General features: G+C 31.9%; 3 protein-coding genes across 6 annotated transcripts; 2 read left to right on the forward strand and 1 right to left on the reverse strand.

The window, feature by feature from the left end:
* Nucleotides 1-30: 30 nt before the first annotated feature.
* LOC117234821 (integrator complex subunit 7) lies at nucleotides 31-4,143 on the reverse strand. The gene is made up of 13 exons (XM_033496386.1): nucleotides 3,850-4,143; nucleotides 3,455-3,774; nucleotides 3,145-3,369; nucleotides 2,826-3,075; nucleotides 2,683-2,756; nucleotides 2,447-2,592; nucleotides 1,999-2,344; nucleotides 1,668-1,927; nucleotides 1,399-1,599; nucleotides 1,230-1,323; nucleotides 1,054-1,157; nucleotides 479-974; nucleotides 31-391 (listed from the first exon to the last, which is right to left on the reverse strand). The coding sequence occupies exons 1-13, from the start codon at nucleotides 3,938-3,940 to the stop codon at nucleotides 113-115; spliced, it is 2,886 nt and encodes a 961-aa protein (XP_033352277.1). The 5' UTR covers nucleotides 3,941-4,143; the 3' UTR covers nucleotides 31-112.
* A 189-nt stretch (nucleotides 4,144-4,332) lies between these two features.
* Nucleotides 4,333-14,687, forward strand: LOC117234822 (hsp90 co-chaperone Cdc37). Of its 3 annotated transcripts, none has more exons than XR_004493573.1 (6): nucleotides 4,333-4,632; nucleotides 5,011-5,144; nucleotides 5,245-5,686; nucleotides 5,770-6,075; nucleotides 6,154-6,522; nucleotides 6,848-6,863. XR_004493573.1 is itself a non-coding variant. In XM_033496387.1 (5 exons), the coding sequence occupies exons 1-5, from the start codon at nucleotides 4,600-4,602 to the stop codon at nucleotides 6,445-6,447; spliced, it is 1,209 nt and encodes a 402-aa protein (XP_033352278.1). In that variant the 5' UTR covers nucleotides 4,333-4,599; the 3' UTR covers nucleotides 6,448-6,640. The 3 variants fall into 3 exon arrangements, 1 of the variants encoding a protein (XP_033352278.1); XR_004493572.1 differs by lacking the exon at nucleotides 6,848-6,863 and adding an exon at nucleotides 14,645-14,687 and having other exon boundaries at nucleotides 4,334-4,632; XM_033496387.1 differs by lacking the exon at nucleotides 6,848-6,863 and having other exon boundaries at nucleotides 6,154-6,640.
* Nucleotides 8,187-25,022, forward strand: LOC117234820 (chromodomain-helicase-DNA-binding protein 1). 2 transcript variants are annotated; one of them, XM_033496383.1, is made up of 21 exons: nucleotides 8,187-9,398; nucleotides 11,941-12,053; nucleotides 12,939-13,220; nucleotides 14,408-14,596; nucleotides 14,779-14,948; nucleotides 15,052-15,688; nucleotides 15,764-15,971; nucleotides 16,087-16,364; nucleotides 16,443-17,169; nucleotides 17,248-17,493; nucleotides 17,582-17,749; nucleotides 17,840-17,966; nucleotides 18,030-18,187; nucleotides 18,261-18,619; nucleotides 18,708-18,942; nucleotides 21,590-21,709; nucleotides 21,812-22,039; nucleotides 22,131-22,457; nucleotides 22,533-23,011; nucleotides 23,078-23,206; nucleotides 23,277-25,022. In XM_033496383.1, exons 1-21 carry the CDS (start codon nucleotides 9,390-9,392, stop codon nucleotides 23,494-23,496), a joined length of 5,409 nt encoding a protein of 1,802 aa, XP_033352274.1. In that variant the 5' UTR covers nucleotides 8,187-9,389; the 3' UTR covers nucleotides 23,497-25,022. The 2 variants fall into 2 exon arrangements, with proteins under 2 accessions (XP_033352274.1, XP_033352276.1); XM_033496385.1 differs by having other exon boundaries at nucleotides 8,188-9,398; nucleotides 23,093-23,206.
* The last annotated feature ends 516 nt before the right edge of the window (nucleotides 25,023-25,538 follow it).

The raw sequence follows: 25,538 nt of genomic DNA on the forward strand, positions 1-25,538 counted from the left end.
GGGATAATTAAAAATAAAACACTATGATAATTTTGATTAAAGTAAAACAATTTTTTATTCTATATGCTGTGTATGCACAATGTTGTATTATAAAAAATACACGATCACATTGTTATGGTAACTTTCTTTTAGTTGGCTCTTCGTGTACCCTGACTTGAAGCGTGGAACGCGGTCCGCATTTCCACACATTGCCATCCTTGTCAAGTATACTCGCGCTTGCCGTGACTTGATATTGTCCACCACTACTGTTTACGTTATTGTTGACATTAGTGGTATTACTTACACACTGTGTTGTAGTTGTACCCGGACTTCCTAATGAAAGTAAGAATTCACAAGCGAAGAAATCGCGATGTGGCGTAACCGTTTGCTGTAGTTCGTTGGTATTAGAATCCTGCTAGTAAACATTATTTTTATGGACTTGGTATCAATATAGATATGTATAAAAAAAATTTACCATAACGAATATATTTATTCATACCTTCTGATCCGAATTAATCTTAGATGGAGGCGAAGTAGAAATAGAAATACAAACAGCAGCGACAGAACGATAAAGAGAAGCGCGTCGACCATGTCGTAACACTCCTTCAACTTTTAACGCTAATTGACTTCCTTGAGGAACGGATACTGGTTCACCAAGAACACGTGGTTGCGGTGAGACAGACAACTTGACACTGGTTGCTTGCAAAGCTTGGAAATAATATCGAGGTATAGGTAATCTCATTTTTGGTCCAGCTAATAACATCACCTGTGAGACTAAGCAGTTTATTCTCGAATGATTAAGTGTAGTTGTCTTCTTTTCATCTATATAGCTTGGCGCTAAACGACGTAACTCGGTGCAACAGCGAGCCAGTTGACGCATTTCTACGGTATCGCCAAAATTAAAATTGACTTCGTTTTGTTGATGCGTTTGAATTCCTGTACTGTTGCAAACACGCTCGATGCTGTTCGCTAACAAACGACAAATTTCTTGTAATCTGTATACGGTAAGTCAAGTCAAAAACCATACTAAAGTTAACTATAAATTAGAAATCAAATACGTATTGAAAAGGATACGCTCGTATGTTTATTAATGATCCAGGATCAGCATCAAAAGCTGATTGATAAAGTTTCTGGTAGTTCTCCGCACAGTTTTTAAGTTCTTGAGCTGATTTCCTCAACTTTTAAATATACATCATTTTGTAAGCATTATATTCAAAATGGGACTGAAAATGTAAGATAGAATAAAGTACCTGATTAGTAACACGTCCGTATCGCTGTAGGTCATCTTTTGTACTTAAAACTACTGTACATGTAATAGCAGGTGGTGGAGCTGTGCAAAGAGATCTAAAACATATTTATATTTATGTAATTTTTAAAACTTAAGAGTAACAGTAATTTTATGATATTTATTCAAAGCACCTGCATGAATGTAAAAGTTGCACAATGGCTTGAAGAAATTCACACCGTAATTTCGAATATTCGCTAGCAAATTGTAAACTTCGTAATGGCGTACTAGCAGCTTTTAATGAAGCGCATGCACTCGCGTAACGCGCAATAGCTTTGTTTAACTTCTCCACCGTATGAATTCTTTCTCTGCCCTCTATTTCTCCTGCTTTTTCACTGTAATGATTTGAGGAATAGGAATATACTTCCATAAAATGAGTTATAGACAACAAATAGAAACTAACATGAGAAAACTTTCAGCTTTCGTAACTAATTCCAAACCACATAACCAAAAGTGTAATTGTTCAGACGCAACTGTTTCCTTTAAACTCCTAAATATTTGAGTTGCTATCGTATGATGACCATATCTTGCAGCACTACGTGCAATTCGATATTTAGCCCAACCATCTACATTTTTAATAACCTCTTCTACTGCTTCCAAACATTCTGAATTCCATTCATATCCTCCCGTTATCATTTGAAAAAGTAGCGTACATAACATTACCTTTGAAAAAACTTGTTTTATTTTATTCACCTTTTATGAAGTGTGCATATATATATTTCGTTTAACTTTACCTTTGTATGTACATGCACAGTTTGTTCAAGTTTTATTAATATGTCTGGTAAAAGTGGAAGTAATGTATTTTCACCTAAACTTCCAATAGCACCCAATGCTTCGCATAAAGCAAGTGCTTGTTTCTCACTTTGTCCACCTTCTGCATGAGTATTGAAGAGTGTACTACCTATAGCATCGACAAATATTGCACAATGGCTAGGTTGAGCTTGACATAGTTTTACTGTCGAACGTAAACAAACTTTCAACTGATATAAATACTTGTCATCCAATGCTAATAGTACAATCAAAGATTCCAGACAAGATACAACATCTTGTATACCATAAGCTGGCAAATTTTCTTCATAGCTATGAGTAAAAAGTTAAGATTTTGGTTAAAAATTCAGTTATACATAATTCAAGCTATTCTATATTCTAACATCACAGATAAAAAAGTTATTAATTACATACCAATAACATGCAACTCTAGCTAAGATAGTAATTGCTTTCACTGCAATGAAAGGATCAGGAGAATAGCAAGCATTTACACATAATGATAGTAAGGGATTTCCTTCTTCCCTGTTTGCATCACATGTTACTGCACTCTGACTAAGTACCTAAATTAAACAATATTAAAAGTTTATTTATAAATCCTAATATTTAACAAATTTTCTTCCTTCATTACTATTTTATGAATGAGTAATAACCTCGATTACGTCTAACGTTCGTATAAGAAGGTCTTTATTCCCAGCACCATCTTGTAGAAGTGTTGTAGTACTTTCTAAAATATAAAATTCATTAAACACCTATCTTTATTTATCACATAAAATTATCTATTTATTATATTTACCTATCAAATTATTAAGTGCGCCCTGCGGCCATAAATGTGCTCCTCTTCTTGCTAACGAATGCAGTAGATGTAAAGCATGGCGTTTGATAGTCAATCTTGGATCGTCTTGCAGGTAACGTAATAAAAGAGCAACTTGTTGTGGAACGTCAATTAATGTTGCAGAAGCTAGTGTACTTAAAGCGCTTAATGTGACTCTCACAAATTCAACAGCTGGATAGCTACCAAGGAGTTCCATACAAAGCTCATTTACCTTTAACAAACTTATTATTAAAAAAATATTTGAATTCTATTTACAAGTTTAAAGTTTACATTTACATACCATTGAAGCTGTGAAAGTATCATGATGCATATATTGTAAAATAGGTATAAGTTGTAATTTCATTGATGCTGGTGTTGCTTGACCTCTAATCATGTCAGATATTTTGCTACACATGGAAACAGCAAATAATTTTGATTGTGCAGCAAACATTTGGGCAGCATATATTGCAGCTCCAACTTCAACTGAATCGTGAGAGTCTAATGATCTTCTTATACTATGATGAACCTTATAAATTAAATAATGTTTCAGCTTTAAAGTTTGTACGTAACAAAAGATACAAATTAAGGTATAAAAGTTAATAAAATTATACCTGTTGTCTTTCTGGTATAATACCAGCCACACTGCCTAATGTTCGCAGAGTCAAAGCTCTAGCAACAGGATCATTAGAATGTATAACACTATAAATACGTCTCACAAACTCATCAACATTTAAAATTTTATCTAAATGCTTCTCACTTTGCTGGCATACTCTAAGGACCCAAACACGTAAAAAATTACTGCCAGTACGAAAAACTTCTGCCAATTTTAATAAAGAAGAATTTATTAATATAGGAAAAGGATATTTCTCGAATAATCGAGGAAATCGCACTATGGCTTCACATTGTTCGCCAATCTTTGTTGATCGTAGACCTAAAAAATATCTTTTACTACAATAAGAACTGTAGAAAAATTGATTCGAGGTTAACTTGAAGACTATAAACATACCTTTATCTAATTCTATAAGTGCGGTATTTGCATCTTGTTCTGGTTCACCAAGTCCTGTATCATTAAACGCGTTCATTCGCATACCAATCATTATTTTCAAGGTATAAAATTCAGTGAATAAGAAAGAATTAAATGAAACGTTTTCATTGAAGATCAACAAATCTAGAGTGCCTGTATATAACGCCAAATTCAGCGTATTTGGAGTACACGTGCTTATGTCCAATCTTTATGTATATTATACGTAGAAAGCAAAACCATATCTTTGAATGAAGGATTACAACCAATAAAATTTAAAGAAATTGCCGCATACGGCTATCGTATAAACTTCTACAGTATTTAATCATGCATTTTTGAATTAAACTATCATATACTGTTTTAACAAGTTGCATTTTCTGTGGTAAAGAGGTATACAAATATTTTTTATTATCACTAATGTCATGAAATTTATATTATTAATATTATTAATAAAAGTTAATTACGTATATCGTATATGTTTATTAATTTCGTACGAATCAATTTAAATAATTGAGAGTCACTGGTATGATACATCGAACGATTATCTCGTGCGAATATGTTCTATGTTCACACCAATGTAGTTGACAATTAAACTTCGACAAGTAAGGGCGTCGTATTTCTGCTTTTATAAAAATAAGAAAATAAAAGAAACTTTATACACAAGTCATATTTATAAACTAATCAGTTCCATAAGGATACATTATTGAATAGAAAGCACGTTTAACCGGCTGAACGATGGTGGATTATAGCAAATGGAAAGATATTGAGGTAGGAACCCTAGTTTTGGTCCAGTATACTTATGGAATATTCTAGAGTAATAGTAGAAATTCCGAAGCAATTTTTTATTTATATACTTGACAAAAATATAAAATAATTATGAAATTTAGAAGCTGTCTAGAAGAAAATTTTTTTATCTAGGTATTTATTGTTTATAAATTGAGAAAAAATAGAGTACATTCTTCAGTACAAGCTTATTATACTAAATCTAATATCATTTTTTTGTTTAATATTTGTCTTTTTTTCTATTTTCTCATTGAGTGTACTTGTTTATAATTAGTATATTTATGTATCTAAAATAATTTATGAAGTATATTATATGTATAAACAATGATATGTATGTATGGTGCTAAAATTTATACTTGTCAGATTTCAGACGATGAGGATGATACTCACCCAAACATTGATACACCATCATTATTTAGATGGCGTCATCAAGCAAGGGTTGAAAGAATGGAAGAAAGGAGACGTGAGCAAGAGGAGCATCAGAGGAAAAAGACAGAGTATGTTAATTTTTAAACATAAAGTTACATACATAAATTATCCACAATAGTAATATGTATATTTTACCATCATTAATTTAAAAACTTATATTATTTATAGAACTCGACAAAAAATGAAAGAAACAGAGGAAAAAATTAAAAAATTAGAAAATGAACAAAAGGAAGCAGATTTAACCGAACTAAAAAAAATTTTGCAAGATCTTGAAAAAGAAGATTTAAAGATTAAAGAAAGGGAAGAGGAAATAAAGAAAAAAGAGAAATTAACACCTTGGAATGTTGATACTATTGGACAAGATGGTTTTACAAAAACAGTGATTAATAAGAGATCACCACGTAAGGGAGATGACAATGGGTTGTCAGATGAAGAGAAAGAAAAAAAAATGAAAGAATTTGCAAAAGAAAACGAGAAGAAGTTGAAAGAATTTGGTATGCTCGGAAGGTATGAAGATAGTAAGAAATTTTTACAAGATAATCCCCAGTTAGTATGCGAAAATACTGCAAATTACTTGGTTATCTGGTGTATTAACCTAGAAATAGAAGAAGTAAGTATATATACAGTTGAATGTTTGTAATAGATAATAGATAATGACATGAATCTGTTTTATCAATATGTTATTAATTTCAGAAACATGATCTAATGGAACACGTTGCGCATCAATGTATATGTATGCAATATATTTTAGAATTATCAAAACAACTAGATGTTGATCCAAGAGCATGTGTAGGTTCCTTCTTTAGTCGTATTCAAAATGCTGAGTTAGAACATAGAAATTCTTTCGAAGATGAATTGAGAGCATTTAAAGAAAGAATACGTAAAAGAGCTGTTGAAAAAGTAGCAGATGCCCTTAAAGAAGCTGAGGAAGAGGAGAAAAAAGCGCGTCGAGGTCCAGGTGGTCTTGACCCGCTTGAAGTATTTGAAAGTCTACCAGAGGTACAAGCAAATTTATTGTAAATATTTATGCTTATTATTTTGATATAGCATGTGTTTACTGCAATATATTCTTTTTAGCCTCTACAAAAATGCTTTGAAACCCAAGATCATGCTTTATTGCAAGAAACGTTAGCAGTGATGCCACGAAAAGAAGCATTCTATCACATGAAACGATGTGTTGATAGTGGTCTTTGGTTACCAGATGCAATAGCTAAAGAATTGATAGAGGCAGGAGTAACTGCGGATGATGCAGAGGCTAAAGAATTGATAGAGGGAGGAGTAGCTGCAGACAATGCAGAAGCTAAAGATTTGATAGAGGAAGGAGTAACTGCGGACGATGTAGAAGAAACCTCGGCGGCCAATCCTGAATAACGCGTGTCTGTAAATTACATATGTTGACTTTCATGACTCATTTATGCAAGTATATATATATATATATATATATATTCTTTAGTATCGTGAATATGTTATAATAAAATATTGTCATTAGACAATGAATACAACATTCTTATCTTCGTTGTCTCTTTCTTATTATAATAATATTATACTATGGTTATGCCTTGAATTACTTTAAGACTGAATTGTCACATAATTTCGAGTTATTATAGGAGGTGTGAATATTGCAATTTGTTAATTAAACATGATAATTATCTAGTAAAACGTGATGCACTTTATCTTATATTTAAATTGAATAATTAAAGGTTACTTCTGATATGAATATTTACAAATATTAATATTTATATGTACTAATGCATGTAGAATGCATATATACACATGTATATATATATGTGTGTGTATGTGTGTGTGTGTATATATATATATATGTCGTAGAATGGTCACAAGCAGGGTTGTGAGCGTTCGGTGGATCTTCCTTGGAATTGGCCATCGTTGTGGTGTCGCGCGGATACGGTCTGCTCGCACGCGAATGAACACTCCCGACGCGACAATCAACAGCAGCGGTGTATAACTTGTAGTGCTAATGACGCTGGTCTTAGGTCCGGTAACGAATCCGCGGTCAACGGGATGAGAGATAGACTTGCCCTAGCTCAAACGTGTACTACTCGCGGATCAAGCGGTGCTAGTCCCTTCGTCGATGAGGTCTCCAGAAGGAATGAATCTTCGTCCCAACGTCGCCACCGAGACAACCTCTGGTGGGGTGTCTAGGTACGCCAGCTCCTCCGATCGGCGTCGCTGTCGATTGGTCGATTTGGGACAAAAGCTGCCTGTCCGTTTGCAAAAATCTTAATTGCCTAAAAAACCCAGGTTTTATAGCGGGTCCCCGGACTGGCTGGACTTATGCTGTGTACGTGCCTCAACATCTGGTATTCCTCATCATCTGGTATACCTCTATGGGTATTTCTTTTAATGAGAGTCATACTATAACTCCACGCCTTCGTTAGACGAAACGCCCGTCCCGTTGACCGCGGCTACGTTCGGCGACTGATGGTCGCCTTGAGCCCAAGTTTATTATCGTAAATCGCAAACAGGTAGGATTGGGTAGAGTGACGACAAATCGTTTAATTATAACTGTAAACTTTAATTACAAGTTTATGGGTTCCTTTCCAAGGTTCCAGAAGGAAGGCTCCGGTGACCTTTCACCTCCGACATATATATATAAATCATAATTTGTTGCGTTACTTAAACATTTTTTATCTTTTTCTTGGAATTATGTCATATGTATATTGAAAACTGTAAACAACCTAAAGTTGTAATGTAAATAAAGAAAATACATTTCACTGTCTCTTTTACGAATTTCCGAAATAACTTATACGCTCCCGCGAAAATTTATCCATTTCGTATTTTATTTTTAATTTATTTCTTACAATAAAGATAAATGTATAAAACTATGAATATATAGCATATTTAGGATATTAATAATACACATAGATCAAATACAATGAAGAATTAATTTTTTAAGTTTAAGAATTTACTTTAAATATATGTATATATTACTTTTATTAATTTTTAATATTGTGCTAACCTGTAGCAGTTTCATATAATTATTTTACGCGCCCATCGCCAAACGAGATATCGATATGTGGAATGGAATGATCAAGGCATCGAGGCAAGAAATCGACTTTCAACCGGAAATCGTAAATAATCGTATATCGAACCCGCTGGCTTTTCTTCCTTTTCCGATATGACGTGCCACGGGTGTCTGGGTAATATTTTTCGTCTTTCATTCTCGTCATAATACGTTAGTTACAACGCCTGCGAAAATGCAAGCTGGTTTTCATTGGACCGGGTAAAACTATTTGTTTTATTAAAAATATTTTTTTCTATTTAATGTACTTAATATTTTTATAGTTTCAATTCGATCAAATTTGTCTTTTGTCTCTACCCAATCTGATGTAAAACGACAGCTTTTACATATTATGTTGCTTTATAAAATCGCTTATTCACTTTGCATGGTAACATCATTAACTTTCATACAGTATCCAAGATATCATACATAGCTTCATAATAACGTCCTAAGAAATAAGATTAAGTCTCTGAGCTCGAAAATAATATTATATATTCATGATTTCTATATGTACACAAAAACATATTTCTGTAAAAATTTTTCCTATATAATGTCTTTATTCTTAAAGTGGATTAAGTGAACATTAAATTTAACTACTACAACTGAATAATTACATTTTCTCCTACATTTTAAAGGATATTTTCTATAAAATGAGAAAAAATTGTTATAACGAATTATATAAGTAAACGGATTTCATTGCATGATTACTCGATCACTATAATTGCGCATATACAGAGCAACAGAAAAACTCACCAGGCATTCTGGGTAAAATTTCTGTGAGTAATCAAAATGGCTGGCATACAACGATTTCCGTTTTCTGACTGCGTTTTAATATAATTCATTAAAACGATATTTCTTTGAAAAATTGGGGAATAAAATTGTAGAATGTAAATGTTTATTTTTGTAAAGGACGGTCTTTTTACAGATTTTGAAATTATGTTGATAAAAGATCTAATTTTTATCAGATTTACAGGGCGTTCATTTTACTAAGGGGTGTAGATGGAAGAAGGGGAGGGGAGAGGTGCGCGCGCGCTGCATGTTGGAACGGTAGACGGAGGACGGTCGGGGAGGGCGAAAGAACGAGACTAGTTCACAAAATGGCGGCCAAGCTCAGGCCTGTGAACATATAGTACGTGGAAATTCGATAATTTTGTACAATGTCGCGACTTTGTGTATCAATAGTCGATTAATACAACGGATACGTGTATACACGACAGTTTAATTATTAAATTAACGTGATATTGTGCGTGGTGCATGTTATATCGAGATATCGGTGCGACGCGCAGACGGAATGATGCAGGTGAGTGGTCGGGTTCGAAAATTGTTTAAGTTTTAGCTTTTCGTCAATTTTTTTTAGCAATAATTGTTTGTTTCCGTTGCCAATACGAGCGTCAATGTTGTTTTAAAGAACAATTTGCGTGATATAGCAGTGGTGTTGTTTGGAGTAGGGAAAAATCGCGTTGTCACATGCGTTTCATTGATCTACAAGGAGAAAAATCCTCGTAAAAACGAAAAAAACCACTGGAAATTTGTTTAAAAGGTTTTTGCGTATAGGGCGGGGTCTTACTGACCTTATGAGCTCAGGGACTTGTCTTCACTAAATCACAATTTTCTGCAATTTTACATAGTTTCTAGCTTCTTAATAACCTATAAGTTTGTTTACATTCATTCATTTTGACATTTATCACTTAAAACGTCATTGTTCCACCCTAATTTTCGTTAAAAATGATTCCTTGCATTCTCCTTTACCTTGGGTCCATGCTTATTCAAAAATTTTAAATAGACCCATTTTTGCAAATTAAGCTCAAAGATTGATACACATTCTCTGTATTATAGTTGAGACTGTGTAGCACAATCACCTGCAAAAGCTCTGACAATTACATGCTTTTCACATGGAAAATATTTCATATATACTGAGCTTTTTCCTTTAGGAGGAATCATTTCTCTGTATTTCAAGAATTTTTATATATTATGAATAATATCTGATTCTTAATTTATGAAATGTTTTCCATAAAATTTGAATTTGTGTGGACACAAGTACATCATACATTTATTTTCTGTTTACAAATAACCGCAAGATAATACATTTGTAACTTTGAATGTCATTTTTACTAGAATTGTATACAAATAAGGTATAAAATTAAGGGGGACAATGATTCTTATAAATGCAGGCCTTACATTTATCCTATATTAGATACATTTTTATAGTTGTATAATATTTAATATATAATATTGGATAATACATTTTACCAAGATCTACATAACAAAACATAATACTGAAACTTTCAAGAACAAGGATTGATTATATAAATATCATAAACAAGCTTATATCCGCTTGTGTTACTTAAATCTGAAGAAGTAAAATATAAAACTTTCTATGCAATGAGTATTTAAAATTTATTGTTTCTTAAGTTCGTAAGATATGATATAATTTTTACATACATATTATATACTGAAGTATATGTTTATTATATATAAGAGTTATTCATTGACGTTTATATCATCGTTAATGAATTAAGTATGGTATGATATTTGAAGTAACTGTATTTTGGTTTTCATATTGCTACGTAGCAGCAAAATATGCACAATTTTAACATTTCAAACATTTCTTAATCTTATAAATAGTTTTGAAAAAGGTAAAGTTTTGGAACCTATTGAAGAAACAAAACTTGGTCAAAATAACAGTAGTTTTCATCTACAAAAGTTTTGTTTCTGTTATATAGAAGCACATGGTGTTGCTGTATAACTGTAGATATAGATTGTTTTCATAAGATGGAATGTAATATAGGGTTTGTTTTCAAACAATATTGTGTTTCACATGACAGAGTTGTATTTTATATTGTCTCCAACATAGATTTGGTATTATTTATCTTTGTCAATCTTTTAATGCTAAAAATATTTAACTGTAGGTGCAGATCACAAATATTATTTTGATATTGAAATTAATGATGGTATAGAATTATTGTGAAGTGAGTGTGAACAGTTTCTTTCTTAACTTATATGTTGTTCACGAAACAGATGTAAGTTTAGTCAAGTATTGTGCATAATGTACTTGCTGAAATGTTCAATAAATCTGTATAGTACTTAAAATGTTGAATTACATTATTCTATAATACCCATTATACCTTATACTAGTTATTTACAGAGAAGTATATGTTCCTTAAATTAATCATTTACAGGAAATTCTGTAATACTCTTCTATCAAGCCATGGCTTAAGATAGTTACATACAATGCATAGCAAATCTAGAAAGAATACTTCATTTGTTCAAAGCTTGTGAACTTTCTTTTGGTCGAAGAATATTTTTCTTAAAGAATAGAATCTTTAGTACATGTATGTAACTATCTTTCTGTTTGATATTTAGTCTTTAGTAGTTTAATCTATATTAATGTAGATACCTAATTATATGTTTTCTTTACTAATATATAATTGAATGTAATCCAAAGATGTAAGATCAAATATGCTAGGTTCCTAATATTTTATTGAAGTGTACTTAGAAAGCTTTCTGAAGACCCTGAAAATTAAGCATTTCTTAACTACAAAATGGTGGCCAAGAATTATAAAATGGAGGAAAGATCTTCCTGATAGATGGCATTGTTAATTTATCTGCAAGCTATGTTCTGAACATTAAAAATATGCCAAGATATGGGAAAGATGTTGTACTATTATGTTAAAAATATGCTAAAATAAATTTAAAGGACTGCTATATTAAAAGACATAAATAATACATTCAGAAAATTACTTATATTAGCATTAATGAGTAATAACTATTCCAAACAACACATTGCGACTTATATATTTTTAAAGATAGGATATTGTTAGATTTGTCTTATTAAATTACAGAAAACGTTAGAGTCTGAGTCTGGTAAAGAATCTGGATCTGATTCTGAAAATGAAAGTAAAAGTGATAGTTCTTCTTCTGGAAGCAATACAGGATCTGGTTCTGGATCGGAAAGGTTGGTATTGAAACTACTATTATCTAATCTCTTCCTTTCAGAAAGTCCAAGACATAAGGCAATGTGTTTATATTTTACTATTCCAATAAAGTATTACACAATTGTTACCAATATAATATGCTAATAATAGTAATCTAAAACAGCTAATAATAGTAAGATATTATTCCTTTATATAATGTGTGTTTGACTTTCTGATATGTAAGGGATTATTTGACATGAATTACTTAACTTTGTGTATTGCTATAGCTTTATATAGCATTAACATTGCTTTGACAATCATGCTAATTTAATGTATCCCTTGAATTTTATATAAGCACAATGTTCAAGTTTCTGTTACTCATGCAATGTTTTCTTGTATATTGAAACAATTTAAACACTAGGTGAGCTAGTATCCTACTGCTTCTACTCATTTTACTTCTTATGATAATTTGTCCTAATAATATTATACATAGTGTATGTTAATTTAGATTGTACAGAAAGGTAAAAAACGGGAATATTTTCACAAATACATATATTGAAATATAAATGCTCAAGAATAAAATTACTAATATTAAAGTATCTAAAGTTATTTCAAATTATCTAAATTTATTGCAATTAATTAATATGCATTGACAAATCAACATTTACTTTATTAAATATATAACGCCTTTGAGTTTATTATCTACATTTTTCACTCCAGACCATTCTATAATGAAAGATTACAAAATTATAGTTCAATATTCAATAATCATTATGAATGAAATCATCAATAAAATTTGGGTTTGCAATCAATTGTTGTTTTAAGTTAACAGCCGATATTTTATATTTGGAAAATTTGATGTTTATATATTTTGTGAATTATAAACAATGATAGTGAAATAAAACATTGCCCAACTGCAAATGCAGTGACTCTAGCTCCTCAAGTGGTTCCGGGTCTGGATCAGGTTCTGATTCTGATAAATCAGAGAAGTCGGATGCACCTGCACAAAGTGATAGCTTCCAGAGCAAAAGTTCAAATCACAGTACAGAAACAAAAGTTAGGCTTAAGAATGAGTCTAGTCGCGAGTGGGATGAGAATCCTGACATTTATGGAATCAGAAGATCTAGCCGTTCTAGGAAAGAGCCTGAAAGGCTTGCTACACAACGTGAAAGCGATAGCGATAGTCGCAAGAAATTTAAAAAAAAGGGGTAAGTAATATGAAAAAATTCAAGTAATTATCGGAAATTGAAATTATAAACTCTATAATCCTTCCAGTTCCTTATGAATTGAATTAATATAACTACATATAATAAATAAATGCAGTTTTATTATTTAGACAATGGTAATTCAGAATTTGCATTTTTTAAAAGAGTATTTTATAAATTTATGATATATCTACTTGAGCAAATATAAAAAATGAAGCTCTTTATTTTTTAACATTCAATTATATTTCAAAAGTGTGTAGAATCATAATCATAAAATCAAAAATATTATAAGTCTTAATTTTTATAATTTAGAAAAGTGATATTTATTGGAAAAATGAATTTGGTTAATATAATATACAAGTAGCTGTTATGTAGTACGTTTGTACCTTGCAACTTCAGCTGTGATAATAATTCTATGAAGCTTTTATGTTAATCATGTATGCACTTTTCTGTATTGCATATATTGTGTATCAATGTGCTTTTATATTTTTCATTCTTGATGTTTATATTTGTGTTTAATAAGCTTAGTGCTTCAAATAAATTTTTCCACTATAGCACTATTGTTTGTTTTCTATCTTATCTACAATTTTGTTTTGTTGAGTAAACTATTGCATTGCATTAAATAATTTTATTATTTATTGCACTTTTAGTTTGTGCTATATATTTATTCATATGCACTTACGTGATTCATTAAAATTTTTACTCAAAAAGAACTATTTAATAAGTATGAAATCTTTCACCTGAATTTGTGTTAGATTATCTGCATGTATATATACAAAATCTTATCAATATGCTATAGCAAAATACCACTTAGAAACCTTATGTTCTTATTACTAAAAGTAAGTAAAAATTATTACACCAGAAAAAGAACATTTTTTCCTTATTATATATTACAGTTTTAATAAATTACACAGTAAATTGCTGTATTAATTATTAGTTAATTATTCATTAATATTTTATAGAAGAGGACATTTTTATATCAAGCATGTGAATTAATCTGTATTTATTATTGAAAAGTAGAAGCAAGATTTTAATAAGTATAATTTAAATATATCATTGAAATAATAAACTTATATTATGTGATAAAAGTATCAAACAATGAAGTTTATAAACGTATTTCATTTTTTCATTATTATAATATTTCTTATATTATTAAATACACATGTGCTAGCATTGTCTTTTTTTTGCAGTTCACATAATTCATGGAACTCAGACAGTTCAGATTCTGAATCTGATAATGTTGAAAGCAGGAGACCACCACCTAGTAAGTCGTTGAATAGACGCGCGGCACAAAAAGCCAAAGAAAAAGGAAGGATAAGGAAAAAACGAATTTCAGAATCATCAGAAAATTCTTCTTTTGATAGTGATGATAACAGGAGGTATTGCTATTGTATGGAGGTATTGGTATAGTATTTTATTTTTGAAAAATATATATATATATATATATAATTTTTATATAAATATATATATATATATAATTTTTCAAAAATACCATAAAATACCATAAAATACTTTAATACCATATAATACTGATAAATTAATGTTAATTTAAATCTGTTAGGCAAGTTACAAGAAGAAGTGGAACTGCTATTAGTTACAAAGAGGAAAGTGAAGAGAGAACTGATAGTGAAGATCTTGTAGAAATTGAAGAAGGTAACACTGCAAATCCAGAACCAGATAATACAGAAACAATTGAACGAATTTTGGGACAAAGAGTTGGTAAAAAGGGAGGTTAGTCTATCAAATAATTGCAAACTGTAAATTGCAAAATAATCACAAACGTGATCATATCCTTATTTTCTCAGATATTCTTCTATAGCATATCCTCTTTTAGTTACAGGCAATGTCACAACAATTTATGCTATAGAAGAAAATGGCAATCCAAATCCAGAGGATTTGTCTAATGAAGAAACCGAACTGCAATATTCAATAAAATGGAAGGGATGGTCTCATATACATAATACATGGGAATCAGAAGAGTCATTGAAAGCACAAAAAGTAAAGGGATTAAAAAAATTAGATAATTTTATTAAACGAGAACGGGAAATCAAACAGTGGCGGGATTATGCTGGACCCGAAGATATAGATTACTTTGAATGCCAATTAGAACTTCAACAAGATCTCCTGAAAAGTTACAATAATGTTGAAAGAATTATTGCTGAATATAATAAACCTGATTCAGATCATCCAGATTATTATTGTAAATGGGAAAGTTTACCCTATGCTGAGGCTACATGGGAAGATGGAGCATTGATTGTTAAAAAATGGCCAGACAAAATAAAAGAATTTCGCGAAAGAGAAGAGTCAAAAAGAACACCAAGCAAACATTGCAAAGTTCTTAAGTCTAGGCCCAAATTCCATCAGTTAAAAGGACAACCAGACTATATGGGAAAAGGTCGGGATTTGACTCTTAGAGACTATCAAATGGATGGATTGAACTGGATGATCCATTCTTGGTGCAAAGAGAATAGGTAGATTATATTTCACTATTTTATATAATCTCTCAATATACATATTATATTATAATGAATTTTATTCGTTTACAGTGTTATTTTAGCAGATGAAATGGGTCTTGGCAAAACTATACAAACAATATGCTTCCTTTATTATTTATTCCACACACATCAGCTTTATGGGCCATTTTTATTAGTGGTGCCCCTTTCGACAATGACTTCCTGGCAAAGAGAAATGTCACAATGGGCACCAGATATGAATTTTGTTACATATCTGGGTGACGTTACTTCCCGTAATGTTGTATGTAGTATCTTCTTATTCTTATAAATTCGAATTTCTTTTGCAATATTTAAAAGAGTTGCATATTATAAATATATTTATCACATATTAAAAATTTAATTTTGTTTTTGTGTAGATTAGAGAGTATGAGTGGTGTTATAGCTCAAAGAGATTAAAATTTAACGCCATACTCACGACATATGAAATAGTACTTAAGGATAAAGCGTTTCTGGGTGCCTTAAATTGGGCCGTACTGTTAGTAGACGAAGCTCATCGATTAAAGAACGATGATTCGCTCTTGTATAAAGCTCTCGCTGAATTTCATACGAATCACCGGCTCCTAATAACTGGTACACCATTACAAAACAGTTTAAAGGAATTATGGGCCTTACTACACTTTATAATGCCTACCAAGTTAGTAACTTGTTATGATTTTACAAATTTTCTCTTAGTCATAATAGTTTTCTATAACCGTCCTTTTTGTTTATATAGATTTAGTTCATGGGAGGAATTTGAAAAAGAGCATGATAATGCAGCTCAAAAGGGATATTCCAAATTACATAAACAATTAGAACCATTTATTTTGCGACGTGTTAAGAAAGATGTAGAAAAATCTTTGCCCGCTAAAGTTGAACAAATATTACGAGTAGAAATGACATCTTTGCAAAAACAATATTATAAATGGATATTAACCAAGAATTATAATGCATTACGGAAAGGTGTTAAAGGTTCTACTATGACGTTCTTGAATATTGTTATTGAATTAAAAAAATGCTGTAACCATGCTTTCCTTACAAAACCTACTGAAAGTGAAAGGAAGGACAATAACGAAGATTATTTACAGCAACTAATTCGCGGTTCTGGAAAATTAGTTCTTCTTGATAAATTATTGGTGAGATTACGAGAAACAGGTCATAGGGTCTTAATATTTAGTCAAATGGTCAGGATGTTAGATATTCTTGGAGAATATCTACAAAAGAAACATTTTCCATTTCAAAGATTAGATGGAAGTATAAAAGGAGAATTACGAAAACAAGCATTAGATCATTTTAATGCTGAAGGATCGCAAGATTTTTGCTTTTTATTATCAACAAGAGCAGGTGGTCTTGGTATCAACCTTGCTACTGCTGATACCGTTATTATTTTTGATTCAGATTGGAATCCACAAAATGATTTACAAGCACAAGCTAGAGCACATCGTATTGGACAAAAGAATCAGGTATTTCAATATTTTGTATCGACATTATAATCATAAATAGTAAACATTTTATTAAAAAAAATGCTTCATTTTATATAGGTAAATATTTACCGCTTAGTAACAAAAAATTCTGTAGAGGAGGAAATAGTAGAAAGAGCAAAGCAAAAAATGGTTCTGGATCATCTTGTAATTCAACGGATGGATACAACTGGTCGAACAGTATTAGATAAAAAAAGTGCAGGGACCAATAACAATCCATTTAATAAAGAAGATTTAAATGCTATTTTAAAATTTGGAGCTGAAGATTTATTTAAAGATGAAGAGGACGGAGATGAAGAACCCACTGTAATTATTCTAAAGAATTTAAATTATTCTAATTTAAGACTATATGTATAGATGAAAAGATTAGTTCTTATTATTTTTATTTTATTAGTGTGATATTGATGAAATTCTGAGGAGAGCAGAAACGAGAGATGAAGGGCCTTCAACAGTTGGAGATGAACTGTTATCAGCATTCAAAGTTGCTAGTTTTGCAGCATTCGAAGAAGAATCCGAACCAGTTAATCAACCCAATGATAATGATGATGAGAGTAAAGATTGGGTAAATCTAATTTTTTGATATCAAATATACTTTATAATATTTCTATGTATAAAAAAATAACTAAAACATTTGTATTCTGATTGATTTTAGGCCGAAATTATTCCTGAAAATTTCAGAAAAAAAGTTGAAGAAGAAGAGAAGTCAAAAGAAATGGAGGATTTATATTTACCTCCAAGAAGTCGAAAAACATTGCAGCAAATTAATCAAAGTGGAGAAGGTATGTAACGCGTTAAATTATATTATATATTATATATTATCCAATGTTTGCTTCATTATTAAGGAAGAGTAAGAAAGCGGAAAAAGCTATCTGCCGATGATAGTGAAGAAGGAGAGGATTCCGGAAGTGAGGTTGATGGTAGCGATGATGAGCGTCCTAAGAAAAGAGGTAGACCAAGGGTTACGCCGCGAGAAAATATTAAAAGTTTCACTGATGCAGAGGTATGTACTTAGGTTTTGTACTTTATAATAATCTACATGTGTTTGAGTAAATTTAAATTCTTTTATTACACAGATACGAAGGTTTGTTAAAAGCTATAAAAAATTCCCTGCACCATTGAAACGATTAGATGATATTGCGGCGGATGCAGAATTGCAAGAAAAGCCAATGTCAGAATTACGCTTCTTAGGAGATCAACTAAAATCTAGATGTGAAGCTTGTTTATCTGAGTTTGAAAGTACCGCGAAAGAGAATAAAGGTGAAGAAGAGGGTAAAGGTCCTGGTCGTAAGAGAGGTAGAGGTCCTACATTTAAAATTGGGGGAGTTATGGTCAACGCAAAATCTTTCTCTGCCGCGGTAAAGGAATTAGAGCCTCTAGAACAAGCTTTACCATCGGATTCGGAACAACGATCTAATTGGCATATTGATATTAAGTGAGTATATTTTTTATCGAATTTTTGCATTAAGATATATTTATATACACACATACGTATTTATTTTATTATAAATGGTACTACACAGATTGAAACCGGCAAATTTTGATTGTGATTGGAGCTCCGAAGATGATTCTAGGCTTTTAAGAGGTATATACCAACATGGCATGGGTTCATGGGAAATCATAAAAATGGATAATAATTTGAAACTGGGTGATAAACTTCTCCCAAATGGTAGCAAACTTCAATTAAAAAAAATAAACACTCGAGCCGAATATCTACTAAAAGTACTCAAAAAACAAATTGACTCCAAATTAGGAGTGGTAAGATATATTATTTTACTTTTATTGTATTCCCATAAAAATCCCTTTTATCGTTGTAATCTATCTTGGCAGGGTTATGTCCTTATCCCACATCCTGAATATCAATTTAAGGTAATTTCCAAATTCCTGATGGCTTTCATCTTTGTATGGTGACGATATATAGATTTATAATTTATAGATTATTCATTTCATATTTGTATTTATTATTGTTTAGTCCGTGCCTTTCGGCTTTGGACGAACTTTCGGTTTTACATCTCTTACATCTAATTCCCTTCTTACATGTCTACCTCCTCTCTTTTCCACTCTATTCTATTGCACTACCTTGCTTATTCTACTACTCTAAAAACTAAGCATTAGGAACTATAAATTATCAACTAATGACTAAAAACTATTGCCACTTTGGTCTTTAGCCTCCTTGTTGTACCTCCTCCTTGTCGTTTGCCCTTCTTTTCTCTATTATTGCTTTCAGTTCTGCTAAACTTTCTCCAGTCTCGTTCAGCGTTTTTCCTATGTCTTTTGGTCCTCCCGTTATTTCACATTCTTCTATTACATGTCTTGGATCTTCTTCTTTCCTTTTGCATAGTCTGCATCTTTTTCCCCCCCTCTTCTTTCCAGTATTCCCTTGCTTTGGTCTCGTTTCCGCATCTGAATCTTGCCAGTATTCTTCTGTCCTTCCACTTCATCCTCCCTTCTAAGTACTTTGGTAATTTCTCTTTGGCTATGTTTCTGTAGTGTATGTTATACTTGGATTCCCTTATCCTTTTTCCCCTCTTTTCTGTTTCTCTTTTTCTTCTTTCTTCTATAATTTGGTCTGCTGTCATCCTTTCTTACTCCTCTCTTGTTTCTATCTGCGTCCCTCCTTTTTTTAGCTCTTCTAGTCCCTTCTTTCTCTTTCTTGCTCTTTTCCCTTCTTGACCATTCCCCCATTCTCTCTCTCTTTCCTTTATGCACTCCTTTACTAATTTCTTTTTTGATTCTAGGGCTTTCTCTTCATACCTTGCTGCTCTTTTTAATGCTTTCTCTTTCATTTCTATTAATTTGCATACCTCTACCAGTATATAGTTTGGTGTTGTCATATCTAAGCCTAATATCCATTTCACATATCCCCTTTGAACTCTGTCCAGTCTTTCTTCCATGTTCCATCCCCATACCTCTGCTCCAAACAGCGCCACGCTCTCTACCAGTGCTCCAAACATCTTCATTCCCCTTTTGTAGTCCTGTTTGAATATTCTTTCTCCCACGCTCCATGTTTTCTTCATTGCAATTGTTGCTCTCTTTTTCCTATCTTGTATGCGCTTCTCATCACTTCCGTTTTTCTGCAGTATATACCCTAGGTATCTTATCTTGTCCACCTCTTCTAATTCTTGCTTCCCCCACTTTCATTTTTTTTGCCTCCATTTGCTCCTTCTTTTTTCAAAGACTACTATTTTAGTCTTTTCCGTGCTCAGCTCCAAATCGGCTTCCTTCAAAAATTTTTTGAGTCTCTTCAATATCTCCTTTAGCTCCTCTTCTCTATCCGCCACCAGCACAATATCATCTGCGTATGTCAATAACCATACCTTTCTTTATCCTAGCACTATGCCCCCGGCTTGTCCCTTCCTTAATTCTTCTTCTAGTCCTGCCATGTAGATGTTGAATAACATCGGGCTCAATGAGGATCCTTGTCTGACTCCCCTCACAGTCCAAAATTCTCTTGTGTTGTGGTTCTTGACTCTCACTATATTCCTCGTTTCTTCGTATATTTCTGTAATCCTCTGGATTAGCTTTTCTCTAATCTCCATTTTCCTCATTTTCTCCTCCAATTTCCCTCTGTTTAGCCTGTCGAACGCCGCTCTTAAGCCCGCAAAGCAGGCATATAATTTTCCTCTTTCTTTGCTTAGCTGTTTGTCTATGATGTGGTTTATCATGTAAACCTCATCAGTCACTCCTCTTCCTTTTCTGAATCCAAATTGGCTCTCTTCCAATTTGTCTTCAATCTCTGCTTTCAGACGTTCATCCAATATCCCTGCGCAGATCTTGCAGTATCCATCAGCGTTATCCCTCTGTAGCTCTTCCCTACTCTCTTGTCCCCCTTCTTATATATCGGGCATATCACCCCTTTTTTCCAGTCCTCTGGTATCCCCTCCCCTTTCCATATCTTCTTTAATAACTCCCATAACGCCTCCTCCCCTCACTTCCTTCGGTGCATACTTCCACACCTCATTTTTTAACCCGTCTTCCCCCGTTGCTTTCTTTTCCTTCAAATTCCTTAGCTGGTAAATCACCTCTTCCTTCCTTATATTATCTTTTCTCCCCTCCGTTGCTTTCTCTTCCTCTCTATGCCCCCCTGTTTCTCGGCTCTCTTTGTGCTCTGTCCCTTCCGAAATTTCCATGAAATGATTTTTCCACTCTTCTTCGCTTATATCCTCATCTATGCCTTCCCTATTTCTTCTATATCTGTTAATGTATTTCCACGCTTCTTGTTCTGTTTTGATCATCTTTATCTTCCCCATTTCTTCTTCTTCGTGCCTTTCCTTTCTTTCCTTACATCACTGTTTGAATGCCTCTTTTTCCTCTATGAGCGCTTCTCTGCTGCATTTTCCTTTCCTAAACCTTGTCATCTTCCATTTCATATTTGTATTTTAATATATTCAAATATTAATTTTAGACTAAAGCAAGAAAACCAAGAAAACCAAAAGAAACAAAAACTGCAATTACAAAAGAAATTATAGAGGAAAATGATAGTTCAGGTGAAGAAAGTAATAAATCTAAATCCAAAGTTGAAAAGGTAAATTTATATACAATTAAAAGTATATTTGTGTTACATATTTACATTTAACTCTAAGAAATATTCTATAGATAAATGTTTTCATGCTTATTTTACTTAAAGCCATCTACAAAGAAAGAAGAAGAGGTTGTCGTAAAGAAAGAAACTAAAGAAGAAGTAGAAGAGATAGTAGAAGAAAAAAAAAAGGAAAAGAAAGCTAAAAGGGAGAAAAAAGAAAATAAGAAGGCTAAAAAAGCAAAACAAGCAGCGGGTCCGATGCATTTTACTGCTAATAATGAACCAAGAGCTCTTGATGTTCTTGGTGATTTGGATCCTTCTATATTTAATGAGGTTATTAATTTAATTTATTTTAAAAATTTAATGTTACTTTTATATATCAAATTTACACAATAGTTTGAATATTGTATTTTCTACTATGCAGTGCAAAGAAAAGATGAGACCAGTAAAGAAGGCACTTAAGGCTTTGGATAGACCAGACCAGTCTTTGAGCGAAGCGGAACAAGTCGCTCACACGAGACAGTGTCTTGTACAAATTGGAAACCAAATTAACACTTGTCTAGAAGAATATAGAGATCCTGAACAAATCAAAGAATGGAGAAGTAATTTATGGTATTTTGTGTCTAAATTTACAGAATTCGATGCGAAGAAACTTTATAAATTGTATAAACATGCGACGAAAAAAGGAGGTGAAAGTAATACAAGTACTACGTCTAGCCCAGAAAAGAAAGAAGAATCAAGTAATGTAAAGGTATAATAAGAGATTTGTTCTTATTTTAATATTATTACAATGTAAGAAATATCATCAATGTAATTTATTTTATAGAAGCATACTGAAAAACATATCGAAAAGCAAGTAGAAAGTATTAAAGAGAGTAGAACACAAAAACGAAAGATCGAAGATACGGAAGAAAATTCAAATAGTAGCAGCACACCGAGTAAGAAACATCTCTCGATTATATCTGCTGTAAACAGTATCAGCAATACATCTGCAGTTACTATTGGTGCTACCACCATTACTCCCATTACGTCGACGCCAAATTCTACTTCAAGTACCACTAATAGTGTGGACACGCCACGACACAAGGAGAAAGAATCAAAATACAAAGACATGAAGAGAGATCGAGAACGTGATAGGGACAGAGATAGAGCGCATGGTGATAGAAGTATGGACAGGATGAGTGGAAGTAAAGATGAGCGAATTAGGAGAGATAGTGGCAGTTACAGTATAAGTGGACACTACAGTGGAAGCAGAGAGGATGACCATTGGTTATCCCGTGATGGAAGAGATATGCGAGATGGAAGGTATGTATAATCAGTGTGATAGAAACAGTACAGATTCGTTTTTGTATAATACAATATATAATTTAGATTATCAATACCTAGATTTGGAGATCATAAACGTGACCGGTTTGATTCTTATGGACGAATGTCTAGTGGATATCATCGTGACAGAGATCGAGATCGCGACCGTAATATCCATATGAATGACAAACGGAGGTAAGTTATAAATTTAAAAGAATGAAACAAGATTTTGAATAAAAATAATATTCATAAAATTCGTGTTCAGTGATTATTATAGATATTCATCAGGACCACCCAGTTATGGATACGGTCCAGGAGGATATGGAGGTGGAGGTGGCGGTGGTTATCCTCCATCTGATATTCCCCCGAGCCACTTTAGAGGTCGAGGTTACCCTGGAGATAATTATCCTAGCGAATGGCGACCAAACAAAGATTATAGACGAGACTATGATAGAAGACCACCTCCGCCAAATGCTAACTCCTAGTGCTCCTTCCTTATTACCGTCCTTGAATGCGTTGTTAAACAACTGTAATTTCGATGGAGCCTTGTGTTGTTTTACCTGACTGAGCATTTTATATTATGCTCCTTTAAACATGGTTATTGTTTAAGCGTGAAGTTCTTTACACAGTTTATTCTGTGATTTAGTACTACTTGTGACTTGTACCTATGTATAAAGTTTATTCCATTGCTTATTTAATATGCAAGAATTCTATCTGGATTGAATGATCTTTTTAGGATCTTTTAGGAGAGGTGTGAAAATAATCAGTTTATAAATATTCTTAACATATAGTTAATAATTTTTTTAAATATATCGGGTTTCTTGGAAAGAAGTGATGCTAAAATTTTAAGTTTCTATTCGTTAATATTTCCGATATGTAAGAAATTATGTTTACGTATCTGTGTCTCTTTTATTACAGTGCAATTATTGTAAGATTTGATAACGAACTAAGATCAAATTAATGTGTTTGTAGGGTATATTATTACGTACAATGTTTAAATACGTACTTCAAAATGTATGCCTTCCTAAATCGCATGTAACATATTTTGCATTTTCGATACTGATCATGTATGTTCAATAGATGTGTAGCTTATATACAGTTATTCACCACTTCAAACTATACTACGTTTCAACATAAAAGTCTTCAAACTTTAATGATTGATTTATCGTTTAATAATTAATCTTACATTAACTGATATTTTATTGCACTGCGATAGGTATTAAAGTAATGATGTCTTATTTCATATGATGTCTGCAAAATTTGTACAAATTATATATTCAACATTATATAAATTTTCTATTAACTGAAAACCTAAGAAAATTTTACATCAAAAGAAATATCTAGAATGACATCATTTTGTGGTGATACGCAGCGTACGCGAGCTATATTGTCTTATGTATTTATTGTAAAATTAAGAACAAACTACAAATATGATATTTGCTAACGGATGATTACATTCTTAAAAGAGAAAACAAATATTAACTTTCTCCTCTTTTATAGAATTTATACTTTCGCAATTGAATAGGTAGATAAGAATTCTATTTTTCCGTTCATTCTTTTAAAGTACTATAGTTTTGTACTTTATCAAAAACAATGTGAAATATTGTAAATATTAGAATAAGGAGATAGTTATATTCGATGTATATTTAACTCTGGAATTAATGAAATAGTATTCTGCTTTCTTGTAGAAAGAATAAACAAAAGGCTAGACCCCTCAGTCTTGCATCAGTTAAAAGTTATTGAATATAACTATATATTGTAATTAAAAGGAAAGGATATGAGTTTTTAATTATTCAACGATCAATATCTCTAAAAGAGTATGAACATATTTCTCGATCTTAAGTTATGATAAGGATTTGTAAAGTACATAAGTTTTTGCGAAAACTTTGTATTTTATCACTTTTTCCATTAGAACATTATCAAAAATATTAATTGCGCTCCATTTTCGTAAGAAATATTTACGAATTTTATATTCATAAAAAAAATGAAAGTCATAAGCTTTTTGTATGTATGCATTAATTTTTTTTCAACCTAAAAATCACGTAAACGCTAAATATTTTTTTTCAGTAATGTAATTTTTTTTTTCATCGTTTGAGATTGCTTGGATCGCTTTTATTGGGCTATAAACTAATAACAATTATTTTATAGATTATTTTATTCATATAAGGTGAATTTCTTAACACTAAAAATTTATAATTTTAGCGTGCATTTCTGTAAATAATAGTGTATACATGTGATGATATATAGCCAAGAGAAAGCGGAATTGTACACACGTTAACGATACTTAGTGTCTTACGTATACATAAAACAAAGTACATTGAAATTAAATCACAATAGAAATTTGCTAGTTTAGGTTTTTAATTGCAAAGTGATATTCTAAACAGTGAGCTATTTACATATAATTTATTACTAGCCGAATACAGACTACAAGTAATAAAACAAAAGATTGTTGTAAATATAAATTAAGAAAAATAAATGATGTAGTAGAATAATTTAATATTGTATAATTGAAATAGGACAATTACGG

This window comes from Bombus vosnesenskii, unplaced genomic scaffold, assembly GCF_011952255.1.
Source record: "Bombus vosnesenskii isolate JDL3184/JDL3185 unplaced genomic scaffold, Bvos_JDL3184-5_v1.1 scf7180000013309, whole genome shotgun sequence".
Lineage (NCBI taxonomy): Eukaryota > Metazoa > Arthropoda > Insecta > Hymenoptera > Apidae > Bombus > Bombus vosnesenskii.

Bases quoted from the DNA above. Each gene is read 5' to 3' on its own strand.
- LOC117234821 (XM_033496386.1), bottom strand. From the start codon at position 3,940: ATGATTGGTATGCGAATGAACGCGTTTAATGATACAGGACTTGGTGAA. The intron at 3,775-3,849 runs GTATGTTTATAG...GATATTTTTTAG, and splicing joins ACTTATAGAATTAGATAAAG to GTCTACGATCAACAAAGATT. The intron at 975-1,053 runs GTATCCTTTTCA...TACCGTATACAG, and splicing joins TCATTAATAAACATACGAGC to ATTACAAGAAATTTGTCGTT.
- LOC117234822 (XM_033496387.1), top strand. From the start codon at position 4,600: ATGGTGGATTATAGCAAATGGAAAGATATTGAG. The intron at 5,145-5,244 runs GTATGTTAATTT...TATTATTTATAG, and splicing joins CATCAGAGGAAAAAGACAGA to AACTCGACAAAAAATGAAAG. The intron at 5,687-5,769 runs GTAAGTATATAT...TATTAATTTCAG, and splicing joins TTAACCTAGAAATAGAAGAA to AAACATGATCTAATGGAACA.
- LOC117234820 (XM_033496383.1), top strand. The intron at 18,620-18,707 runs GTGAGTATATTT...GGTACTACACAG, and splicing joins AATTGGCATATTGATATTAA to ATTGAAACCGGCAAATTTTG. The intron at 22,040-22,130 runs GTTATTAATTTA...TCTACTATGCAG, and splicing joins ATCCTTCTATATTTAATGAG to TGCAAAGAAAAGATGAGACC.